Source organism: Mustelus asterias, unplaced genomic scaffold (assembly GCF_964213995.1).
Source record: "Mustelus asterias unplaced genomic scaffold, sMusAst1.hap1.1 HAP1_SCAFFOLD_415, whole genome shotgun sequence".
Taxonomy (NCBI): domain Eukaryota; kingdom Metazoa; phylum Chordata; class Chondrichthyes; order Carcharhiniformes; family Triakidae; genus Mustelus; species Mustelus asterias.
The window spans coordinates 23,803-44,879 of NW_027590370.1; the positions used below are offsets into that span (position 1 = coordinate 23,803).

Sequence of the window (21,077 nt, forward strand, 5' to 3'; positions counted from 1 at the left end):
AGCCTAGTAGGTAGGGACATGTTCGGCGCAACTTGTGGGCCGAAGGGCCTGTTTGTGCTGTAGCTTTTCTATGTTCTATGTTCTATCTCATCTAATGAAAGCATCTTCCACAGTGAAGCACATCTTGAGTACTACTGCACCGTGCCAGCCTTGATGTCCTACATAAGCCATAGAGTGGGCCTTGAACCACTGACACACTGAGGAGAAATTTCTTCACTTGGATAGTTATAAATCTTTGCAATTCTCCAGAGAGTCCTTGATTCTCAAACATTTCAATATATTCAAGACTTAAATTGATAGACTGTTTAACGTTAATAGAATGTGGAAGAGGATGGCGGAGTTAGGGGAGTAGAGTTGCAGTCGAAATATAGGAACATAGAAAATAGGAGTGGAAGCAGGCCATTCAGCCCTTTGAGCCTGTTGCACCATTTATTATGATCATGGCTTATCTTTCAACTCAGTAACCTGCTTCCGCTTTCCCCCATGTCCTTTGATCCCTTTAGCTTCAAAAGCTATATCTAAGTCTTTCTTGAAAACATTCAATGTTTTGGCTTCAACTGCTTTCTGTGGTAGAGAATTCCACCGGCTTACCACACTCTGGGTGAAAATAATTCTCCTCATCAATCCTAAATGGTCTCCCCCATATCCTCAGACCCCTGGTTCTGGACTCCCCCTCCATCGGGAACATCCTTTCTGCATCCACCCTATCCAGTCCTGTTAGAATTTGTATAGGTTTCTATGAGATTCCCCTTTATTCTTCTAAACTTTGGTGATTATAATCCTAACTGTAAAACCATGAGACCATAAGATGTAGGAGCAGAATTAAGCCATTCAGTCTATCGAGTCTGCTCTGCCATTCAATCATGGTTGATATGATTCTCATCCCCATTCTCCTGCCTTCTCCCTGTAACCCTTGATGCCCTATTGATCAAGAACCTATCTATCTCTGTTTTGAAGACACTCAATGACCTGGCCTCCTCAGCCCTCTGTGGCAATGAGTTCCACAGATTCACCACCCTCTGGCTGAAGAAATTCCTCCTCATCTCAGTTTTAAAGGAGTGTCCCATCACTCTGAGATTGTGGCCTTGAGTTCTAGTCTCTCCCACTAGTGGAAACATCCTCTCCACATCCACTCTATCTAGGCCTCTCAGTATTCTGTAATTTTCAATTAGATCTCCTCCCCATCCTTCTAAACTCCATCGAGTATAGGCCCAGACTCCTCAAACCTTCTTATATGACAAAACCTTCATTCCGGGATCATTCTTGTGAACCTTCTCTGGACCCCATCCAAGGCCAGCAGTTCAGTGCTCTTCCCTCTGCTCCTGAGTGACTAGGCCGGAATCTCCCAATGCTGCTGAAAACCGACTCAATCTCTCCTCATAGCTCAGTTCCGCTATTATGTCTGATATTGAAGACTAATAAGGACCACAAGGTCAGTAGTAATAAATTAACAAAATAGTTTATTACACGTCTTTCTCCTAGCACAGTCAGCACAAGATTGCCCATGCAAGCTTCATCCTGGGTAGAGCTCGAGCCCCGGGTCACCTGACTCGTTCTCTTAAAGAGTCATGCCCCAACATACATAACATGCATAACACCTGCAATCCCAGGAATCAGTCTGGTAAACCTTTGCTGCATTTACTCCATAGCAAGAACTTCTTTCTTCAGATAAGCCAAAACATTGTTCCAAGTGTGATCTCAGCAAGACCCTGTACAACTGCTGCAAGACATTCCTGTTCCTGTTCTGAAATCCTTTCACAATGAAGGCCAACATATCATTTGCCTTCTTTATCACCTGCTGCACCTGCATGTTTACCTTCAGCGACTGGTGTACAAGGATATCCAGGTCTTATTACACATTCCCTCTCTCAAGTTACAGCGATTCCGATAATAATCTGCCTTTCTGTTTTTGCTACCAAAGTGGATAACCTCATATTTATCCACATGATACGGCATCTGCCATGCATTTGCCCACTCACTCAATTTGTCCACATCACACTAAAGCATCTCTGCACCCTCCTCACAGCTCAACCTCCCACATAGTTTTGTGTCATCTGCAAATTTGGAGACATTACATTTAGTTCCCTTATTAAATCATTAATACACATTGTTAAAAGCTGGGGTCCTAGCACTGATCCCTGTGGTACCCCACTAATACTGCCTGCCATTTATCCTTACTCTTTGTTTCCTGTCTGCCAACCAGTTTTCTATCCATCTCAATACTCTACCCCAATCCCATGCTTTAATTTTACACGCTAATCTCTTCTGTGGGATCTTGTCGAAAGCCTTCTGGAAGTCCAAATAAACCTCTTCCACTGGCTCCCCCTAGAGTTACATTCTCAAAGAATTCCAGTAGATTTGTCAAGCATGGTTTCTCTTTCGTAAATCCATGCTGACTCTGTCTGATCCTGTCACTGTTTTCCAAGTGCTCTGCTATTAAATCTTTTAGTATAGACCCAAGCATTTTCCCCACTACTAACATCAAGCTGATTGGTCTATAATTCCCTGTTCCTCTCTACCTCCCTTTTTTAAATTGTGAGGTTATATTAGCTACCCTTCAATCTGTTCCAGAGTCTATACAATCTTGGCAGGTGACCACCAATGCATCCATTATTTCTAGGGCCAACTTCCTTAAGGTGGTCAGGTATCATCTTTTGGAATAGGAGAGCAGGCCCAAAATGGCATATGGCTTACTCCTCTTATCCTTATCTTCTTATATGGCACTGCATGAAACAGAAAATTGCTTTCACTATTAAACATATAGAACAAGACAAATCTCCCTGGAAATAATAAGGAAAACATTTTATTTTAAAGAATAGAATTGATCAAGAAAGTGTGGTTTGTACCTGTTCCATTTTACTGAAGCAAGGCCGCCTTTCTGCAATTCTAATTGCCCCTCTTTTATGACCCCTGTCTCCTGCTGTGGGGTATAACTGTCCCTCTCACGTGTCGGATGGGTCTCATAAATGTTATTTTTAATGATCTGGTTCAGAAGTTTAATGATCTGTAACCAAAGTCGCAAATTAAGTCACCAGCTCAAACACATTCAGGGCACTGGGAAATAAGTCTAGGCGAGCTGAAAAGTCTCTCAAATGTCAGATAATGTTCAAGGTGAGGCAGAGTGATTCAAACAGCAGGAAATAAAGAAATTTAACCAGTCTGTTGCTTTTGTCTTTTTTCTTTAAAAAAGCAGGGATTTACTAAACTTACAAATAGCATGTAACATGCGGCTTGCCAGAGTTCAGCTTCAAAAAGTTAATGGAAGTTAGATCTCCAGTTTACACTGAAGTGTCAGATCACAACAATGGTGAAAATAGAAGATTATTGGGTTCATTACTCCAGTGGGAGTGTGAGAAAAAAAACAGCCAACGTTTCTATTCCTAAGGAAAGTGGGAAATGAGTGTGTGGATAATTAGACTTAGCTTTGATACCACCCCCTTAACCTACAGGAACAGTGGTCAAATTGGCTGTTCGCACTCACTGTATGTAGGTTCAAAGTGAAGTATCAAAAGACAGCAGATACCAGTCAAGCTAGACCCTAAAATGGAGCCTGACGCTCCAGGAAAGGAAGGAGTAATGAAATTGCATAGAGAGGTAATTACAGAATATATATGCAGCTGACATTTCCATTTGCACTTCCCCTGTTGTGCCAAACTAGGAGAAAATTGCCTAACATATCACTCCCTACATCAGTCAAGCAAAGAGAAGTTTTAAAAGTATGAATTGATTCAGTGTTCAGATAATGCAGAAGTATTTGACTCTTACCTGCATTCTATCTTCAGCAGAAGTAGCTTCAAGTTCATAATCGTGATGTCCTAAAAAGGAAATGCTGATCTTCTGTCCTTCAACATGTTCGCATGATTTGATAGATTTAAATGGAAACTGTTTCTTAATAATGCCCTTTTCAATGTTATACAAAAGCCTTAAACTATAATCAATCTGGAAAGAAAATACACATTAACAAAACGTTAGTAAATGAGATAAACAATCCAGTCAATAGCAACCGTAGGAATGGTCAATATTTGAGGGACACTTAAGAAGGAAAACATTTCAAGAGAGAATTGGTTCTGGACACAGAATCATAGAATCTCTACAGTGCAGAAGAGGCCATTCGGCCCATCAAGTATGTACCAGCTCACTCAAAGAGTATCTTACCTAACTCCTCGTCCCCCGTCCTATACCTGTAAGACCACACATTTACCATGGCTAATCCTCCAACCTACATATCCTAGGACACTAAGGGGCAATTTATCACGGCCAATTCACCTCATCTTTGGACTGTGGGAGGAAACCCACGTGGACATAGGGAGAAAGTACAAACTCCACAAGGCCGGAATTGAAGAAATGAAATTTTTGGGCAATCATGCAGAACCAAATGCACGGTCTACAAGTAAGTAGTGCTTAAACTTTTATTTCTTATTGGAATTTTAATCACTCTTTTAAGCAAAGTCGCTGTAGTCCTAGATGACCAAAGACTGCTACCCCCTTTGAGGGGGAGAGCTGACTAGTGGTGACTTAACCTCACCACACCTCAAGCAAGGGGCAAGTTTGAGAAGGTGGGGCCTTCATGAATAACCTCAGCCGGTATGGGAATTGAACCCGCACTGTTGGCGTTACTCTGCATCACTAACCAGCTGTCCAACCAACTGAGCTAACCAGCCCCTTTCCCTTTAAGTAGCGAGAGGCTGTTAATATTGAGTGCACATTTACTTTGATCACTGTGTGATTTGGTTTGCATTGAGCTGGGCAGTGTGCAATTCTGAATGCTTTAGGATGGGTTTGATTATAAAAGTGAAGCAAAGTTCTTCCAGTATCCAAACCAACATCACCCTGAAACCAACACCACCAAAACCATTTTATGCGGACATTTATTGCTATGTTTGTGAGGCCTTGCTGTACCCAAATTGGTATTTCCGACATTAATGAATACATTTTGGCATGGATGAGTCGGGTCGAAGGGCCTGCATCCAGGCTGTGTATCTCTATTTCAAATATACTTAATTGACTCTGAAGTGCTTTGGGACAGCATAACATTATGAAAAGGCACTATAAAAGCACAAATCACTTCTCTATTTATATTGCAGAATCCTTGACAGTTTATATTGCTGGATGCAACAGCATCTGTGTGTCTCAAAAGAAGCAATTGAAACACTGGGGATGATTTTGCACTCACTGCAAATGTAAATGGCTGCGCAGGCACAAAATTCCACGAGGGGCAAGATCCTGCTTCCAGATTTTTCCCACCGCTTGCTAGAGATGTAATGAAGTTCCTGCCCTTAAATACATTTGACTACATTTTAATATTATTAACGGGCACCCTTGCCACATGAGTATTCAAGCCTCATCAATGTTACAACAGGTATTTAAAAACGGATTTCAGTCAATGGGATTCGCTGGGGGCGCCAAGGTAAGTATAGCCCCCAGAGAGAGAAGGACATGCTGGGGCAATGCCCTGTCACTGCCCCCTGCTGGCACAGGTTGACACTGGCAGTGCTAATCTGACAGTGCGAGCCTGTGCCAGGGCAGTCCCCTGGGGAGCCCTGGTTGGGGGGGGGGGGGGGGGTGTTCCCCTTATGTGTGGTTGGGGGTGGGGGGGGTGGGGATGGTGGGTGGGGAGAAAGTTGCCTGTAAAGGGGGTGGACTTGGCTGTGAGGAGGAGAGTGCCCATGTTGTCCATAGGGGTTGGGGATCTTCCGAATCCATCAAAATTGAATTTTCATGGCAGGTTCTCCAACGGTAGGGCGGGCAAGACACACAAAAGCTCATAGACTCCGGTAGGACTGGGAGATCCACTGGGCAGTTTGCCACGTCGGGTATAGAAAGCCCTGGCCCATGTTTTCTACCTTGGAACAGTGACTACACTTTGAAAGTACTTCACTGGTTGTAAAGCACTTGGGACATCAGTCTAACAGTCATTAATTGTATAAAAACTATTCCAACATTCATTTGCATTTTTCTAAAAGCTGAATTACTTGATGAAAAGGAATTTTAGAAAAACTGAACTTACTTATCTTAATATTAAATAGTCCAATTTGTTTCAGTTGCAAGGTTTCTCATCTCGCAAGTTAATGAGTACCAATGGCACAACTGTTTCATTTGTTTTGCTTCTGAACATTTAAAAATCACACCAAAAGTAGGATTTAAAGGTTATCCAGCCAGAAACTCAATGCCAAACATGCCAAGCAGCCTTCCTGGGATAATTACTTTGATTTAGTTGCCAGGACGAACTATTTACAACTGTTGATAAGTTTCCCCCTGCTCTTTCAACCCTGAAGATAAATACACAGATCTTAAAAGGTGTAGTGAATCTGTTTGATAAATGTATTAGATATCAGAGTTTGCTGCTTGCGGGAATGGACTACCTTATTATCGGAGAAGATTTCTATTATACAATCACACCACGTCAAAATCTACCCAGTGGTCGTTTCTTGTCCATAGAGGGAGAAAGGACTGATAAACAGAGTATCACCGTGATCAATGATTTAATGAGAATGTGATCCAATAATGCAGTTCAATGTGATTTACATCTTCACCTTAAAGTATTGACCAATTGAATAAAAAAGGTTTTAAAATTGCTTTCATTGAAGATCATACCCCCTTAAGCAAAGCATATTAAACGGCAACCTCAGATATTTAATTGTAGAAAAAATTGTTCAGCTTACCATTAGGACTCTCTTCTGCCTTCTGTATCGATTATGTTTGTAGACAGAAAAGTTGTATTGTGCATTTTCAGGCAGCTAAACACAAAAAAATTGCAAATCACAAATAAATATGGCTATGGGTTTTTGCAAAAGATCATCCTGATGCACAAGTGTAACAATACCGTGCTATTGATATATTTTATTTTTCCGTAGAGTGCTTAATGTTCAGTGTTTTTTTTCTCAAAGCAGTTAGTGTGTCTGGTGGGAATTCAGCAGATGCTGGAAAGCAGGATAATTACTCATTTTAGCCCTGTTAACTTGGAATGAAACTAATTATTTTTTCTTTATAACTAAAGAGGGCACCTAGGATTGTTTTTGATTAAAATAATGGAAGATGAGTTGGGTACACAGGGATATAAAGTCAAGTGATACTAGAAGTGGGAGGAGCTAGGTTTGGAGCAGAAGAACTGCTTTTTTTTCTGTGTTCAGTTGTTGGAAAGGGCTGTTTAAAGATAGAAGCCTGCTAGCTACTCCCTCTCTCTCTACAAATACAAATACTACAAAGTCTTCCTGGAACCTTCACAGCTATTACTCAAGTCACAGCAAGTATGTCAATGATTGCTAGTTATATTTAAAGTGTGTTTCAAATCTATAAGATAAATATTGCTTAATTGGTACTGAAATTGTGATAAGTTAGAAATTCAAAGTAGTTTCTTTCCATGTTTAAAGATTGTTCAATGGTTAAGAGTTAAACTGCTTCCTTTTGTTAGACTTATACTTGAAGTAGGCAATTTTCCAAAAGCCATATTGGCACCATTCATAACGTGCCTACAATGCAGAGGGGAACACCGGATGGATATTCGTTCAAACCCCCTCTGCACAGCTGAGAGACCTTTAAATTTCAAAGCCAACGAAAGATCCTTATTCTGCCCAGCAACAGCGCAAAGCTGCATTTTAAACCGGCCTTTGGCCAAGGAAGATCGGGATATCTGCGAGTCAAGACCGAGAGTGGGCTATATGGCATAACCAGACTATCAATAAAATATTACAGGAATAAAATGGCCAAGGCAGGCAAAGAAACTTAACAAACTAGGGTAAAAGGAATAAAAAATTAGATTAAATCTCCCTACACACAGCAGGACAAAATGACATTAACACCTAATCTCGCAAGCAGGGAACACAGACACAAAACAATGAGGTCAATAGATATAAGGGGACACAGAGGGGATAATGGGAAACACATTAAAACACCGGGGCAAGAACAGGTAGTCCCATTAACACACACACACACCATACAAATGCAAATTGACAAGCCTCCCAGAGAACTTCCTGACCTGACAGACCACTTTATACATATTGTAAAAATGCATAATCAAATGTTCCCGCTCAAATTTGGATCCCTATAAAGATCCAGAGCTGATGTGAAAGGATTGAGAGCAACGTGGCCAAGCCACTGTTTTTGAGCTGGTTACGCTGTTCTCCCTGGGATCCCAGTAATTGTACAATAAAGAAAAACACTTTGAACGTTGCCTTGCGACTCGACTTCTTTGAATGCACTGGTACAAGGGATTTTTCCCTACAACAAATGGCGTAGTCGGCTCAGGATTTGATATCTGACTTCTGACTGGTGGCCACGGTCTGGAAGCCGGGATCAAATTTAAACAAATCTGATAAAAATCCAGAGCAGTCAAGGGCGAGTACAAGTCTCCGTTCAAAGTGAGGTACCTTTAAGGGTTAGGGTTTGTCTGTGTTAAATATTGTTGTCTTGTAGAACTGTATAATCTTGCCTAAGTTTTTAAATTGAAGGTACAGGTCAGAACGACCGCGTGGAAGAAGGTAAGTAACTTTAATAGGAATAGAGGACCAGAGGTAAAGATAACAGGTTTTGGGCTATTTGATAACGGGAAGAAGGAATTAAGACTAATATAAAGATAAGAACCGCATGCAGAACTAATTGGTGTAACTAACCCAGGATTGTAGACGAAACCGCTGTCTGTGCCAAGGCAATAGGACAAGGGAGTGCTTGACTCAAGGTGCCCTACCCTAAACTGGACGTTAAGAGGAGAAATCTTCCACGCTAAGGTTGGGTTTTGAAGCGGGCGCTAAGAGGCACAGGCACTCAGGGTGCAAGGCACGGACAGTGTAAATCGGGTAACAACACAGACTCTGAAGGGACGAACAACCTCAGAGTCGATACAGTTACTAATTATAACAGGGGCTTTGATAACAGATACATATGTGTAAGTGTTGAGGAAAAGGGGGACCCGATCCATCCTGACCAAGAGACACGACGACGGAGGATCCATTAGGGACCCGAGCGGAGTTTGATAACCTTGTTCGTCTGTAGGGAACACCACAGTCCATAGCAGGGTACCAGGTTTTGGGGTAACGGATCAACCTTGCTAGTGGAGGTGGTGGCCAAGTGGGAGGCGTTGTATTTAAAGGGGCTGGGGACAGGGGCCGACAAACCCACTAAAAAAAAAACCAGCACACATCCCAATAAGACAACACAAAATAGACCAAGCGTGAGGTGTCAGGAATAGTTGGGGGAGCACAGGGGAAGAGACCCACTGGGACCCCACTACGAGACCCTACAGCAATAAAGACGGTGCTGGAGCAGTATCAGTGACAGGAGATAAGAGAGAGAGTTGGGGCACTTTTACTGTTGGAACCAGCATACGGGGGTTGCAGGACTGCTAGACAGAAAAATGGCAGACCACGTTGTTAAGGGAGAAACTGCAGTAGCTCTCATTTTGAAGTATCTGTTAGCCAGAGAAGCGATTGTTGCAAAGATGAAACGGAACGGGTGGAACGCATCACAAACTTTAGACGATCAAAGAAAGTGGGTAGACGGAGATAAATGGGACAAAACAAAAGTAATGGGAGTAATGTTGGTGACCCAGTTAGCTGGACTAATTGAGAAGGTAAATGCCTCAATGGAGGAGAGACACAAAGAGACAGAACAAATTAAGGTATTGCAGGAGAGAGTGAGGAAATTAGAACACAGAAGCCACACTGCAGAGATAACGCAGAGATCAGAGGAAACGGACCCTCGGCGCTCATACGAGTCAGTGCAGAAACATACAACCGCTCCAGCATCAGAAGGAGACATAAAAAATTATAATCTAGCGCCAGTCACCAGAGGAGGGACGTTAGCACAACCAAAAGCAACCTATAAGCCTTTTACCCCAGGGGAAAGGCAGCAGATTATGGCATCCCTGGGGAAGTTAAAACCCAGAAGCGCAAACCTGGGATTTTGGGGCGAATTGGATTCACTCTGGGTAGGACACCAGTTACATTTAAGGGACATACACCAGCTGGTCAGGGCAGCCTGTCCAGCGGATAAATGGAGGTTGGTGGCAGGAGGGCCAGCGACCCAAGCAGCACAGGACTATAATGGAGGAAGGTGGACACAGGCCGTTCCTACAACGGCTGAGATAGACGACCAGCAGGCACCCTTTACATTATTTAAGACCGAAATCCAACGGGTCTTAGGGAACTCCCCCACTAATTGGAGCAGGATCACAAATACTAAACAAGGACAGGGGGAAAGTGCATCGGAATTTGGAGAGAGATTATTCCAGGTATATAGGGAATGTTCAGGACAGGACAATGTGGATAGGAGAGACAGGGCTTTTATCCAGGCATTCAAGGACGGGCTATCAGATGTACACCAAGAAATCCTTAAGATGGGGGTGATAGCATCCCAAGACTATGACGAGCTAGTCGAGTGGGCTAGCGGGGTAAAAGAAGGGAAGGTTGCCCAGGCAAAGCCCAGACGAGAGAGAACTGGAACCCCCCATAACGGAGATAAGGGGAGAACCGGGTTCAGCGGCTACACATGTGGCCAGCCAGGGCATACGGCTAGATTCTGCAGGGAAGCACCATTCAAAGGGAAACCCGAGAATGGCGGGCCCCGCTGTGACCACTGCCACAGGGCAGGGCACACCGAGGCAACATGTTGGGGGAAACATGGGAGACCCCGAGACAACTATAGACCAACCCCGGGGGCACCACATTCCCGGAATCCACTAGGGTGACTAGAAGAGACCCCAAACCAGGGAGATGGGAGACAAGAGAGGATTAGTGTAGCCACGCCCAAAGAAGACAGTGAATCCCGACAAAAGCCGGTGTCCGTCCACTCCACTTTTCGGCCAACACTGGTCGAAATCTCACAACCCGTAGCTCCCATCCAAAACAGGAAAGAGGGGGAGAGAATATATGTAGAAGCCCTGGTGGGGGGTAGGGAATGCCACATGTTAGTAGATACGGGGGCAGCCATATCAATTACAAACCTACCCCTGCCATTGACCAACAGAAGAATACACAACTGGGGTAGGGGGAGAGAGAATACCCGCCTATCTTAGTGAAACCACACTAGTAGAAATCAACCACAAGTATATTCCAATGCAATTTTACGTTTGTCAGAATAATGAGGGCACAATCATGGGGAACGAGTTAATGAGGGAATACCAGGGGCTGATAGATTGTGGGAAAGGGAAACTAATTTGGCCACAACCTGACGGTCGGAAGACCAGAATAGGGACATTAGCTGGCCACCTGGGGACGGTTGGGATAGCCACCATAGTGGCCCGAGATTGGGACCAGGAAAAAGAAGGGTTCGGAGCCATCTGCGCTTCCATTCCCGAAGCCTGGGCTAGGACGAAATTAGATACCGGACTAACCGACACAGAACCGATAAAAGTCCCAGGACCGGAACACAAGCCCCACCAACAATACCCTATCAAGAGAGAAGCGCAAGGGGCAGTGGTAGAAATAGTCAAGGGTTTAATAGAAAAGGGAATCCTCAGGGAAACCACCAGTACCACCATTTCCCCCACATGGCCAGTTATAAAACCTGACGGGAGCTACCGGCTCACCATCGATTACACAGGTTTGAACAAGGTAACACCTAAATTACACCCCATTGTGGCAAACCCCTCGACTATTTTAAACGGATTGGCACAAGACCACAAAATTTTCACGGTGCTAGATATAGCAAATGGGTTCTGGTCCCTTCCACTGGACTCAGAATCCCAAAACAAATTCGCCTTCACTGTGGGAGAGAAACAGTATACATGGACTCGCCTCCCACAGGGATTTCATAACAGTCCTGCCATATTTCACAGAACAATGAGCGATATCCTGAGTAGGGTGAAATTGCATGAGGACAATACAGTCCTCCAGTATGTGGACGATGTGTTAATAGCGTCCAAAACAGAAAAAGGGCACAAGGCAGCCCTGTATGCAGTACTAGAAGGATTGGCAAAAGCCGGGCTGAAAGCCAGCCCACATAAGGCACAAATTGCAAAACCCCAGGTCCTGTACTTAGGACACCTAATTTCCCAGGGAATTAAAGAAATGCCCGCAGACCGCAAAACCGCGATTAAAGAAATGCCTCGACCAGTTACAGTAAGAGGGGTCCGAAAAGTTTTAGGACTATTCAATTACAGTAGGAGTTTTATCCCTGACTTTGCAAGAATTGCGGAGCCAATTCAGAGACTAGTGAAGGGAGGAAAGCTAGCCTTGGAAAGTATAGAGTGGAGACAAGAGCAAGAGACAGCATATGCAGAGTTGAAAGCTAGGTTAATTTCAGCCCCAGGGCTGGGACTGCCAGATGGAAGCAAGAAGTTCCACATCTTCTGTGACAACCAGGACGGCTTCTATTCTGCCGTAGTGGCACAGACTCATGGAGATAGAAAGAGACCCGTAGGGTATTATTCAACGGCTGAGGGACCAGTAGTCACCGGGATGCCCAGGTGCATAGCCGCCCTAGATTGTGCAGCATGGGCTGTGAGGATAAGTGAGCCCATTGTCATGACAGGAGATATTGTGCTACACACAAAACATACATTGGTAGAGATGCTAAACACGGGCAAACTCAAAACAGTCTCAAATATAAGGAGGGCAAGGTGGGAGGCCACACTCCTACCACCTAACAAGTCAGTCACCATCATTAGGGACACGGGAGAAAATCCCGCGGAAGGGATTTTAGATATTGGGGAAGCGCACAGCTGTGGAGAAATTGACAAAGATAACACGGAAGGAAAGATTAGAGACGAACCCCTTCCAACAGCAGATAAGACCTTCTATGTGGATGGGTCCCGCAAATATGTATCAGGATCACCAAGGACAGGGTGGGCAGTAGTAGACCAGAACCTGGAAACCCTAGAATCAGGAAGGATCGACGGGGATCAGTCCGCTCAGGTAGCAGAATTAGTTGCCCTCACCCAAGCCTTAAGATTAGCAGCAGGGAAAACAGTAAATGTGTATACAGACAGCCAATACGCGTTTGGTGTGATCCATGATTACATGTCCGCATGGGGGAGAAGGGGGTTCATTACTACAGGAGGTACCCCCATTAAACACCAACAGCAGATAAGGGCGCTGCTAGCAGCTAGTGAACAGGCTACAGAGGCCGCAGTAATTAAAATAAAAGCCCACCAGCGGGAACCCGGAAGGGACACCCCGGGGTGGATTCATTTCAAAGGGAATCAAGCTGCAGACACAGCGGCACAGCAAGCACTAGAAAACAGCGACATTAAAAGCCTGCCCCTTGCAGCGATAGTGGTAGAACCAGAAGAAATTGACATACAGAAATTACATGGGGACATTACACAGCAAGAACGAGATAGATGGGAGGAGCTGGGCGCAGTTAAAGGGACTGACGGGGTGTGGAGAAAATATAACCGGGTATTGGCGCCAGGATGTATCCAGAACACATTACTGGAACTACACCACGGGCTTCCCCATACAGCAAGGGATGCAATGATACAGAGCCTGGGGAGAGTGTGGTGGTGGAAAGGATTGGGACGAGATGTGGCCACATACTGCCGCAGATGCACTATATGTGCACAGCACAACCCCGGGAAGCCCATAAAGGTAAAGATGGGACACCAACCCAGACCGAAGGGACCCTGGGAACAGATACAAATGGACTTCATAGGACCATTGCCCCCCTCTCACGGGAAAACATACTGCCTGGTAATAGTAGATCAATTCACCAGGTGGGTAGAAGCATTCCCCACAACCAATTGTACAGCCCTAACGGTAGCCAGGATATTGGCAGCAGAAGTCATTCCCCGGTGGGGGATGCCAATTCAAGTTGATTCGGACCAGGGAACACATTTCACAGGAAAGGTTCTGAAAAACATTTGCCAACTATTAGGAATAAAACAGAAATTTCACATCCCCTATCACCCACAAAGTTCCGGGATGGTGGAGAGGATGAATCGGACTCTAAAAATAACAATGGCAAAAGCAATGCAATCCTCAGGTAGAAATTGGACAGAAGTCCTACCTGCAGTTCTGATGAGTCTTAGGGCGACCACAAATCGAACTACCGGCTTGACTCCATACGAGCTGATGACCGGGCGAGCAATGCACTTACCCGAAAACATTATTATAGGCTGGACAGATGTGGGTCCGATAAAGGATAAGATCCGTCAATACATCCGAGACCTTAGCACCCAATTGAAGGGGATGCGCCGGTCCGTAATTTTTAATCAGGCACAGGTCGATACAGAGGAGAACTCAGAAATATTACCAGAGGTCCCAAAGGCCGGGAGCCGGGTATTAACAAAAGTACTTCCTGCAAAACCAGGATTTGCCCCAAGATGGCACGGACCTTACGAGGTACCTGTGCCAGTATAGATATAAGGGGACAGGGGGTCTGGAAACACTGGACCCAATTAAAGCTGTATGAAGACAAATGAACTAAAGAATACCATTTTCGTTCATTCAAATTCCACAGGAACCAGGACCAGATCTACTATCAAGACGTCGGAACAAACTACTTTTAATTTGATTGCCTGTTTATTTTCTGTATATACTATAACTGTAAAAATACTGTTGAGAAAAAAACGATATGGGAACAGGGACATATTTGGTAATAACCATGACCATTGTAAATACGCTCCAACACATGGGGGTTAGGGGAGCAGAACCCCCAATCATGGAAGGAAACCTATTCCTGAAAACACACATCCAGATCTATGGGAATAGGACCGCTTGTTACCCTTCAGCGCGATCAGTAAACTCCCTATTCATCGCAACACCAGGGTGGCTCCCACAAGAGTTATTCACTATTGACACATCGGGGGCACCCTGCAAGGAACATATTGGGTACTTTAAACAAGGGATACAAGGAAGGTGTGTAGAGCTCACTGAGCCGGGAATTCTAAGGGGGATGGGACCCCAACAGGAGGAGACACATGGGAACTACCCACAATGTTTTAAGGGAGAGGGATGGGGGTGCGTGCATGCCTTTGTCCCTAAAAATGATTCGTGCGCTGAGGCACATTGTGCTCTCCAGGAGTGCCGGGTCCGGGAAGGACACTTCACTTGTGACTGCAAGCAACAAAAATGCATTGCAGTCACCGCGGGTAGGCAGCTTATGTGTGGCAAGTGCAACGGCACCCACGTAAGCTCAGCCTCGGGGACATACCCATTTGATTCTCACCAAGGGGTACAATCAAGTGGACAGTCCCGGGGGAGGGAAGGTTCCACAAGATGGGACCATGTGGTCAAACGACCCCAGGGTAATGCATGTTATCGGGTTAAAGAAGGTTACGTGTTTTTATTCAAAAATGTATACATGATGGCCACAGACTGTCCTCCAAGGTTCTTTTCCGTAGGGACAATCAGACCTCTCACGGTTCCGTGCCCAAGCGAGGGACATGTCCAGAAACGCATAGTGACCAGGGCCATCAGCGCAGAATTCTGCGCCGACTGGCAGGCCCCTGTCACATTAGGGTCTTCTCTGGGGTATGGATTTCTGGGGACACTATCCCTAGGAGGCGCCGCAGGGGTGATCAGCGCCAGTAATAGGAATTTCTTCATATGTGGACTGACCATTTTAGGAAACAACACCCTACAAGCACTGGGTGCAATTGACCAAGAACTCGCAGAACTCAGACTATACACACAGCAAACGAGATATGCAGTAGACTATCAGCTAGCCAGACAAGGAGGGGTATGCACCATCATCAAAGGAAGATGCATCACATATGTACACGACGAGACACTAAACATAACAGCAGCCATGTCCGGGATACAAAAGCAATTGGATAGCTTTAAACAGGGATTAACAGGGACTGATGGGTGGTTAGGGTGGCTGTTTAACACAGTTTGGGGAGCATACATTATGAAGGGATTAATTTTAGTAGTAGCCATCCTGTTCACACTCTGCCTGGGCCTAACCTGTATTAAAGTGATATGTGCAAATATTACATCAAGAATGCTACCCACTGCCAGTATCCAGATGCAAGAATTTAACCACGCCACAGGGGAAGAGGAACAACGGCAAGGACAACATCTTTACAAGTCACTGTACCTCTGAAGATCGTCCATGGGGGGTCAGCCATGAATGGGACCCCCTGGACGAGAGGAGGGACTGAAGTAGGCAATTTTCCAAAAGCCATATTGGCACCATTCATAACGTGCCTACAATGCAGAGGGGAACACCCGGATGGATATTCATTCAAACCCCCTCTGCACAGCTGAGAGACCTTTAAATTTCAAAGCCAACGAAAGACCCTTATTCTGCCCAGCAACAGCGCGAAGCTGCATTTTAAACCGGCCTTTGGCCAAGGAAGATCGGGATATCTGCGAGTCAAGACCAAGAGTGGGCTATATGGCATAACCAGACTATCAATAAAATATTACAGGAATAAAATGGCCAAGGCAGGCAAAGAAACTTAACAAACTAGGGTAAAAGGAATAAAAGATTAGATTAAATCTCCTACACACAGCAGGACAAAATGACATTAACACCTAATCTCGCAAGCAGGGAACACAGACACAAAACAATGAGGTCAATAGATATAAGGGGACACATAGAGGGGATAATGGGAAACACATTAAAACACCGGGGCAAGAACAGGTAGTCCCATTAACACAAACACACACCATACAAATGCAAATTGACAAGCCTCCCAGAGAACTTCCTGACCTGACAGACCACTTTATACATATTGTAAAAATGCATAATCAAATGTTCCCGCTCGAATTTGAATCCCTATAAAGATCCAGAGCTGATGTGAAAGGATTGAGAGCAACGTGGCCAAGCCACTGTTTCAGAGCTGGTTACGCTGTTCTCCCTGGGATCCCAGTAATTGTACAATAAAGAAAAACACTTTGAACGTTGCCTTGCGACTCGACTTCTTTGAATGCACTGGTACAAGGGATTTTTCCCTACAACATACTTAAACTGTGTTAGGAATAAAGCTTGTTTTGGTGAAACAATATCTAATTTGTCAGTTAATTACTCCTGAGGCAAAGTATCCTTTCCTCAAATTCATGCCAAGAAAAAAAATTGTTGGGGTCTAGTGTGACTTCATAATATACCTTGGGATTCAGGTCTAGCACCCGAACACAAGTAACAATCATCTTGTCTGACAGCATCTGTGGAGAGACTAGAGCTAACGCTTCAAGTCTGGATGACCCTTCTTCGAGCTCTGACGACAGGTCATCCAGACTCAAAACATTAGCTCTGTTCTCTCTCCACAGGTGCTGTCAGGCCTGCTGAGATTTTCCAGCATTTTCTGTTTTTGTTTCAGATTCCAGCATGCGCAGTAATTTGCTTTTAACAATCATTCACTCATGGGGCTAAAATGCACGTTTCCAGGTCTCCACTGGTGTCAACAGAGTGAAATGAGACTGGTGCCCACAAATAGTTGCTTATTAGTGTGGAACCTGAGTATTGCTGAAGGACAGAGACAGGCTGATAAGAAATCAGAGCTGGAGTATGTCATTCGGTTCAATGAGCCTGTTTCTCCATTTGATAAGGTCATGGTTGATTTGATTGTGACCTTAACTCCAATTTCCTGCCTTTCCCCTTTAACCCTTAACTCCATTGCTGATCAAAAATCTGTCTAATAAAGCCAAGGATCCAGCATCCACTGCTCTATTTAGAAGGGAGTGCCAAAGATTCACAGTCCACTGAGAGAAGAAATTCCACCACATCTCCATATGAAAAAGGATGACAACTTATTTGTAAACTGTGGCTCCAACTTCTAGATCCCTCCATGAGTGGAAACATCCTCAAAGCATGTGCCCTGTCATATCCCTAAGAATCTTTTCTGTTTCAATAAGATTATCTTTCATTCTTCTGAACCCCAGTGAGTATGGACTCAGCCTGCTCAACTTTTCCTCATAAGACAACTCCTTCATCTTAGGAGTCAAGCTGGTGAACCTTCTCTGAACTGCTTTCAATGCAAGCATATCCTTCCTTAAGTAAGGAAACCAAAACTGTACACAGTACTCCAGGTATGGTCTCACTAATATCTTCTCCACTTGTATATCCCACCCTCCTTGCAATAAATATTTGCCTTCCTAATTACTCGTCCATCGACATGTTAACTTTTTGTGATCAATGTGCAAGGAAATCCATATCTTCCAGTCCAGCAGCATTCTGCAGTCTCCCTTGATTTAAATAACATTTCTATTCTTCTTGCCAAATTGGGCAACTTCACATTTTCCCGCATTATATTCTATCTGCCAACATTTGCCTACTGACTTCACCTATCTATGTCCCTTTGAAGACTCTTTGTGTCCCCCCCACAGCTTACGTTTCAACCTGTGGAACATCAAAAAATATGGTTACAAAGCAATTTTATCCAAGTCATTAATATAGATCTTAAATATTTGAGACCCAGCACTGATCCCTGTGGCACTCCACCAATTACAGTTTGCCAAGCTGGAAATTATCCATTTTTCCTGACTCTCTGTTTCCTGTTTCTTAGCCAGTCCTCTATTCATACGAATATATCACCCCCAACATCATGGACATTGTCTTGATAACCTTTTATGTGGCTTCACTGAATGGCTTTTGGAAATCCAAATACACTACAAGAGCGACTTTCTGGGCCCATTCACTATGGGCGCAGATCCTGTTATTGCCACTCCCTCTAGCAAGAGGGCTATAACGGGATTTGCAGCAATCGGATCTCAGAATGAGATCTTCCCCGCCCCTGCTGGTGACATAATCAGATTTGCATTCAGCGAGGGTGTGAATCTGATTACCATGAATTTAAATATTCTTAAATGGCTTTACACCGTTGTTCCCGTGGTTGTCAGATGTTCTTCGTTGCCGGCGTGACATCACACTGGCGGAAATCACTACTGGTTTCCAAAAATGGAAACTAGTCATGATGACCACACTGGGGGCTCAGAGGCGAGAATAGCCCCCAAGTGCTGAGAGACATGGGCAGGGAGTGCCAGGTTGGTACTGCCAGGGATGGGGCCAGGGCCTCTAGAGACACCATTGGGGAGTTTATTTGGTTTGATGGCAGCATCATGTTAATGAAAAATGGCACTCATGTTGCTACTGCATAATCACGCATAAACGAGAGTGTGAAATTGTTTAGAGCATGTCTGTTTGGCTTTTCTCAACAGGCAAAGTACTGACTGTACTCAAAGAACAAGTGCTTACAATTCTCAGATCATAATGACTAAAGTTAAATGTGATTCTGCAATTGGGCAGCACTTGTTGAACAATCCTGAGTGTGCTACACTACACTAACAACAAATTTAAGGTTATCAGTTGGGCTCTCAATTTGGCTCACTTATGTTGGGAAGAAGCTACATATATTTAGGGATTTGTTCTCTGCAGGAAAAAGGAATATGTCTGGTCAATGTGCCCCTTTTGAATTAAACAGAAATGTTGGGGGACAATAGTTCTCTGATTCATTCTCCATGACAATGCCTTGACCAGAGTTGACTTGTCAACCAATCAGAACTCTTTTCTCGAGCAGTATAAATTGTTGCTCCTTTTGAAATTTGCCATTCTAGTGTCTGTCCTGATGAATGCAAGGTGCAAAGCTTCGGCAGCATGTCTCTTTATTCAGCAATCGGTCAGGTGCTCATAGTTATGTTTGATTGCCACATTAGCATTGCTGCACCATCTTGGGAGTAAAACTGTTCACTCGCCCCATCAGACTTTCCTAGGAAAACCCTGTGCTGGGTCTCATTTTTCTGTACTTTTATAAAACTTGTTTTGCCATTGGGCATTTCCCGGTCACAAGGATAATAAATTTCAACTTGAGAGAATAATAAGTTTTAAAGTTTATTTATTAGTCACAAGTAAAGCTTACATTAACACTGCAATGAAGTTACTGTGAAATTCAACTAGTCGCCACATTCGGTGACTGTTCGGGTCAATGAACCTAACCAGCAAGTCTTTTAGACTGTGGGAAGAAACCGGAGCACCCGGAGGAAACACACGCCGACACGGGGAGAACGTGCAAATTCCACAGTGACCCAAGCTGGGAATTGAACCCAGGTCCCGGGTGTTGTGAGACAGCAGTACTAACCACTGTGCCACCATGCCACCCCAAAAGATCCTACCTACAAAGCTCTATTGTTATTTTGTTCACTATTTGTAATGGCTCCATGGTTTACAGAGAATAGTTCTTTCTCCTTACATTTTCATCTGTTTTTATGATACCACTCTCCTTTATGTGCCATCAAGGAATAAAGCACAGAGCATCAGTTGTGTAATGATGCTTGATGTAGTATGTGAGTCATGGAGAAGTGCAACAAGGTAAGGAGCAACTATAGAGCACTGTTGGATAAAGCATAACAGCAATAAATGCTATCCTACTGCAAATTAAAGGCACATGTCACTTCATGTTTAAAGATAAACAGATCTTGTGTTAAGTGTTGCACTTTCAGAGTCGAGCATGGCGTAATTTTATGTCACATCTTGATTCACAGCAAAGTGTTTTTGCATTGCATCTACCCTTGACACGTTACATACCAAGCCAACATTTGAGATTCCCCCTTGTTATATTAAGGCGTAGTTACAGACAAATCAATTTTTGCTTTCAAATTTCAAGATGAACATCAAAGATCAAAAAAAGATTTTGAGGGTTCATTGATATGTTTGAGATTGGAACAGACCAAATGAGCTCTTTCTGAATTTTTAATTGTCACTGACTAGAAAGGCTGGTTTTAAAAAATGCTTTCAAGCACAACCATGGTGGATTGTGCTTTCCTGCCACGTCCAGGGTTGGCAGTACAATAATCATTTGGTAGGATAGAACTTCCATACTGCTGACAAAAGAGACATGCAGGACAGACACACAAGAATACCAAACGTAAAGGAAGCAACAATTTATACTACATGAGAAGCGATGGCTGATTTGTTGGCAAGTGGACTCTGACTGCGAGGGGCATGCCACAGATATTGCACCAGGGAACAGTCAACCGCCAGGCTGTTATTTAAATTCAAAGTAGGCAGGTCAACTCGGATTGGCTGAGGCATTACCATGGGGAACGAACAATGGAATGCCTGCCCCGCACCCCCCACCCAAGTTTCTGTTCAGTTGGAAAGGGTGCAATTCATGGACCTACTTCTTCTATCTACCAAAGGCAGGGCCCTGTTTGTACGTATTGATAACTTCTAGCATACATAGTTTAGCCACACTGCAAGCC

At 44.2% G+C, this 21,077-nt stretch overlaps 1 protein-coding gene across 1 annotated transcript in view; it reads right to left on the reverse strand.

Moving 5' to 3' along the window:
- LOC144486614 (uncharacterized) overlaps nt 1-21,077 on the reverse strand; it is a gene marked incomplete at its 3' end in the record, with an annotated part of 66,510 nt that overhangs the window by 21,964 nt on the left and 23,469 nt on the right. The window contains exons 5-7 of the mRNA XM_078204660.1: nt 6,663-6,737; nt 3,766-3,939; nt 2,847-3,004 (exon numbers count right to left, since the gene is read on the reverse strand). Of these exons, the coding sequence (XP_078060786.1) occupies nt 2,847-3,004; nt 3,766-3,939; nt 6,663-6,737 (407 nt within the window). The remainder of the gene's footprint in view (nt 1-2,846; nt 3,005-3,765; nt 3,940-6,662; nt 6,738-21,077) is intronic.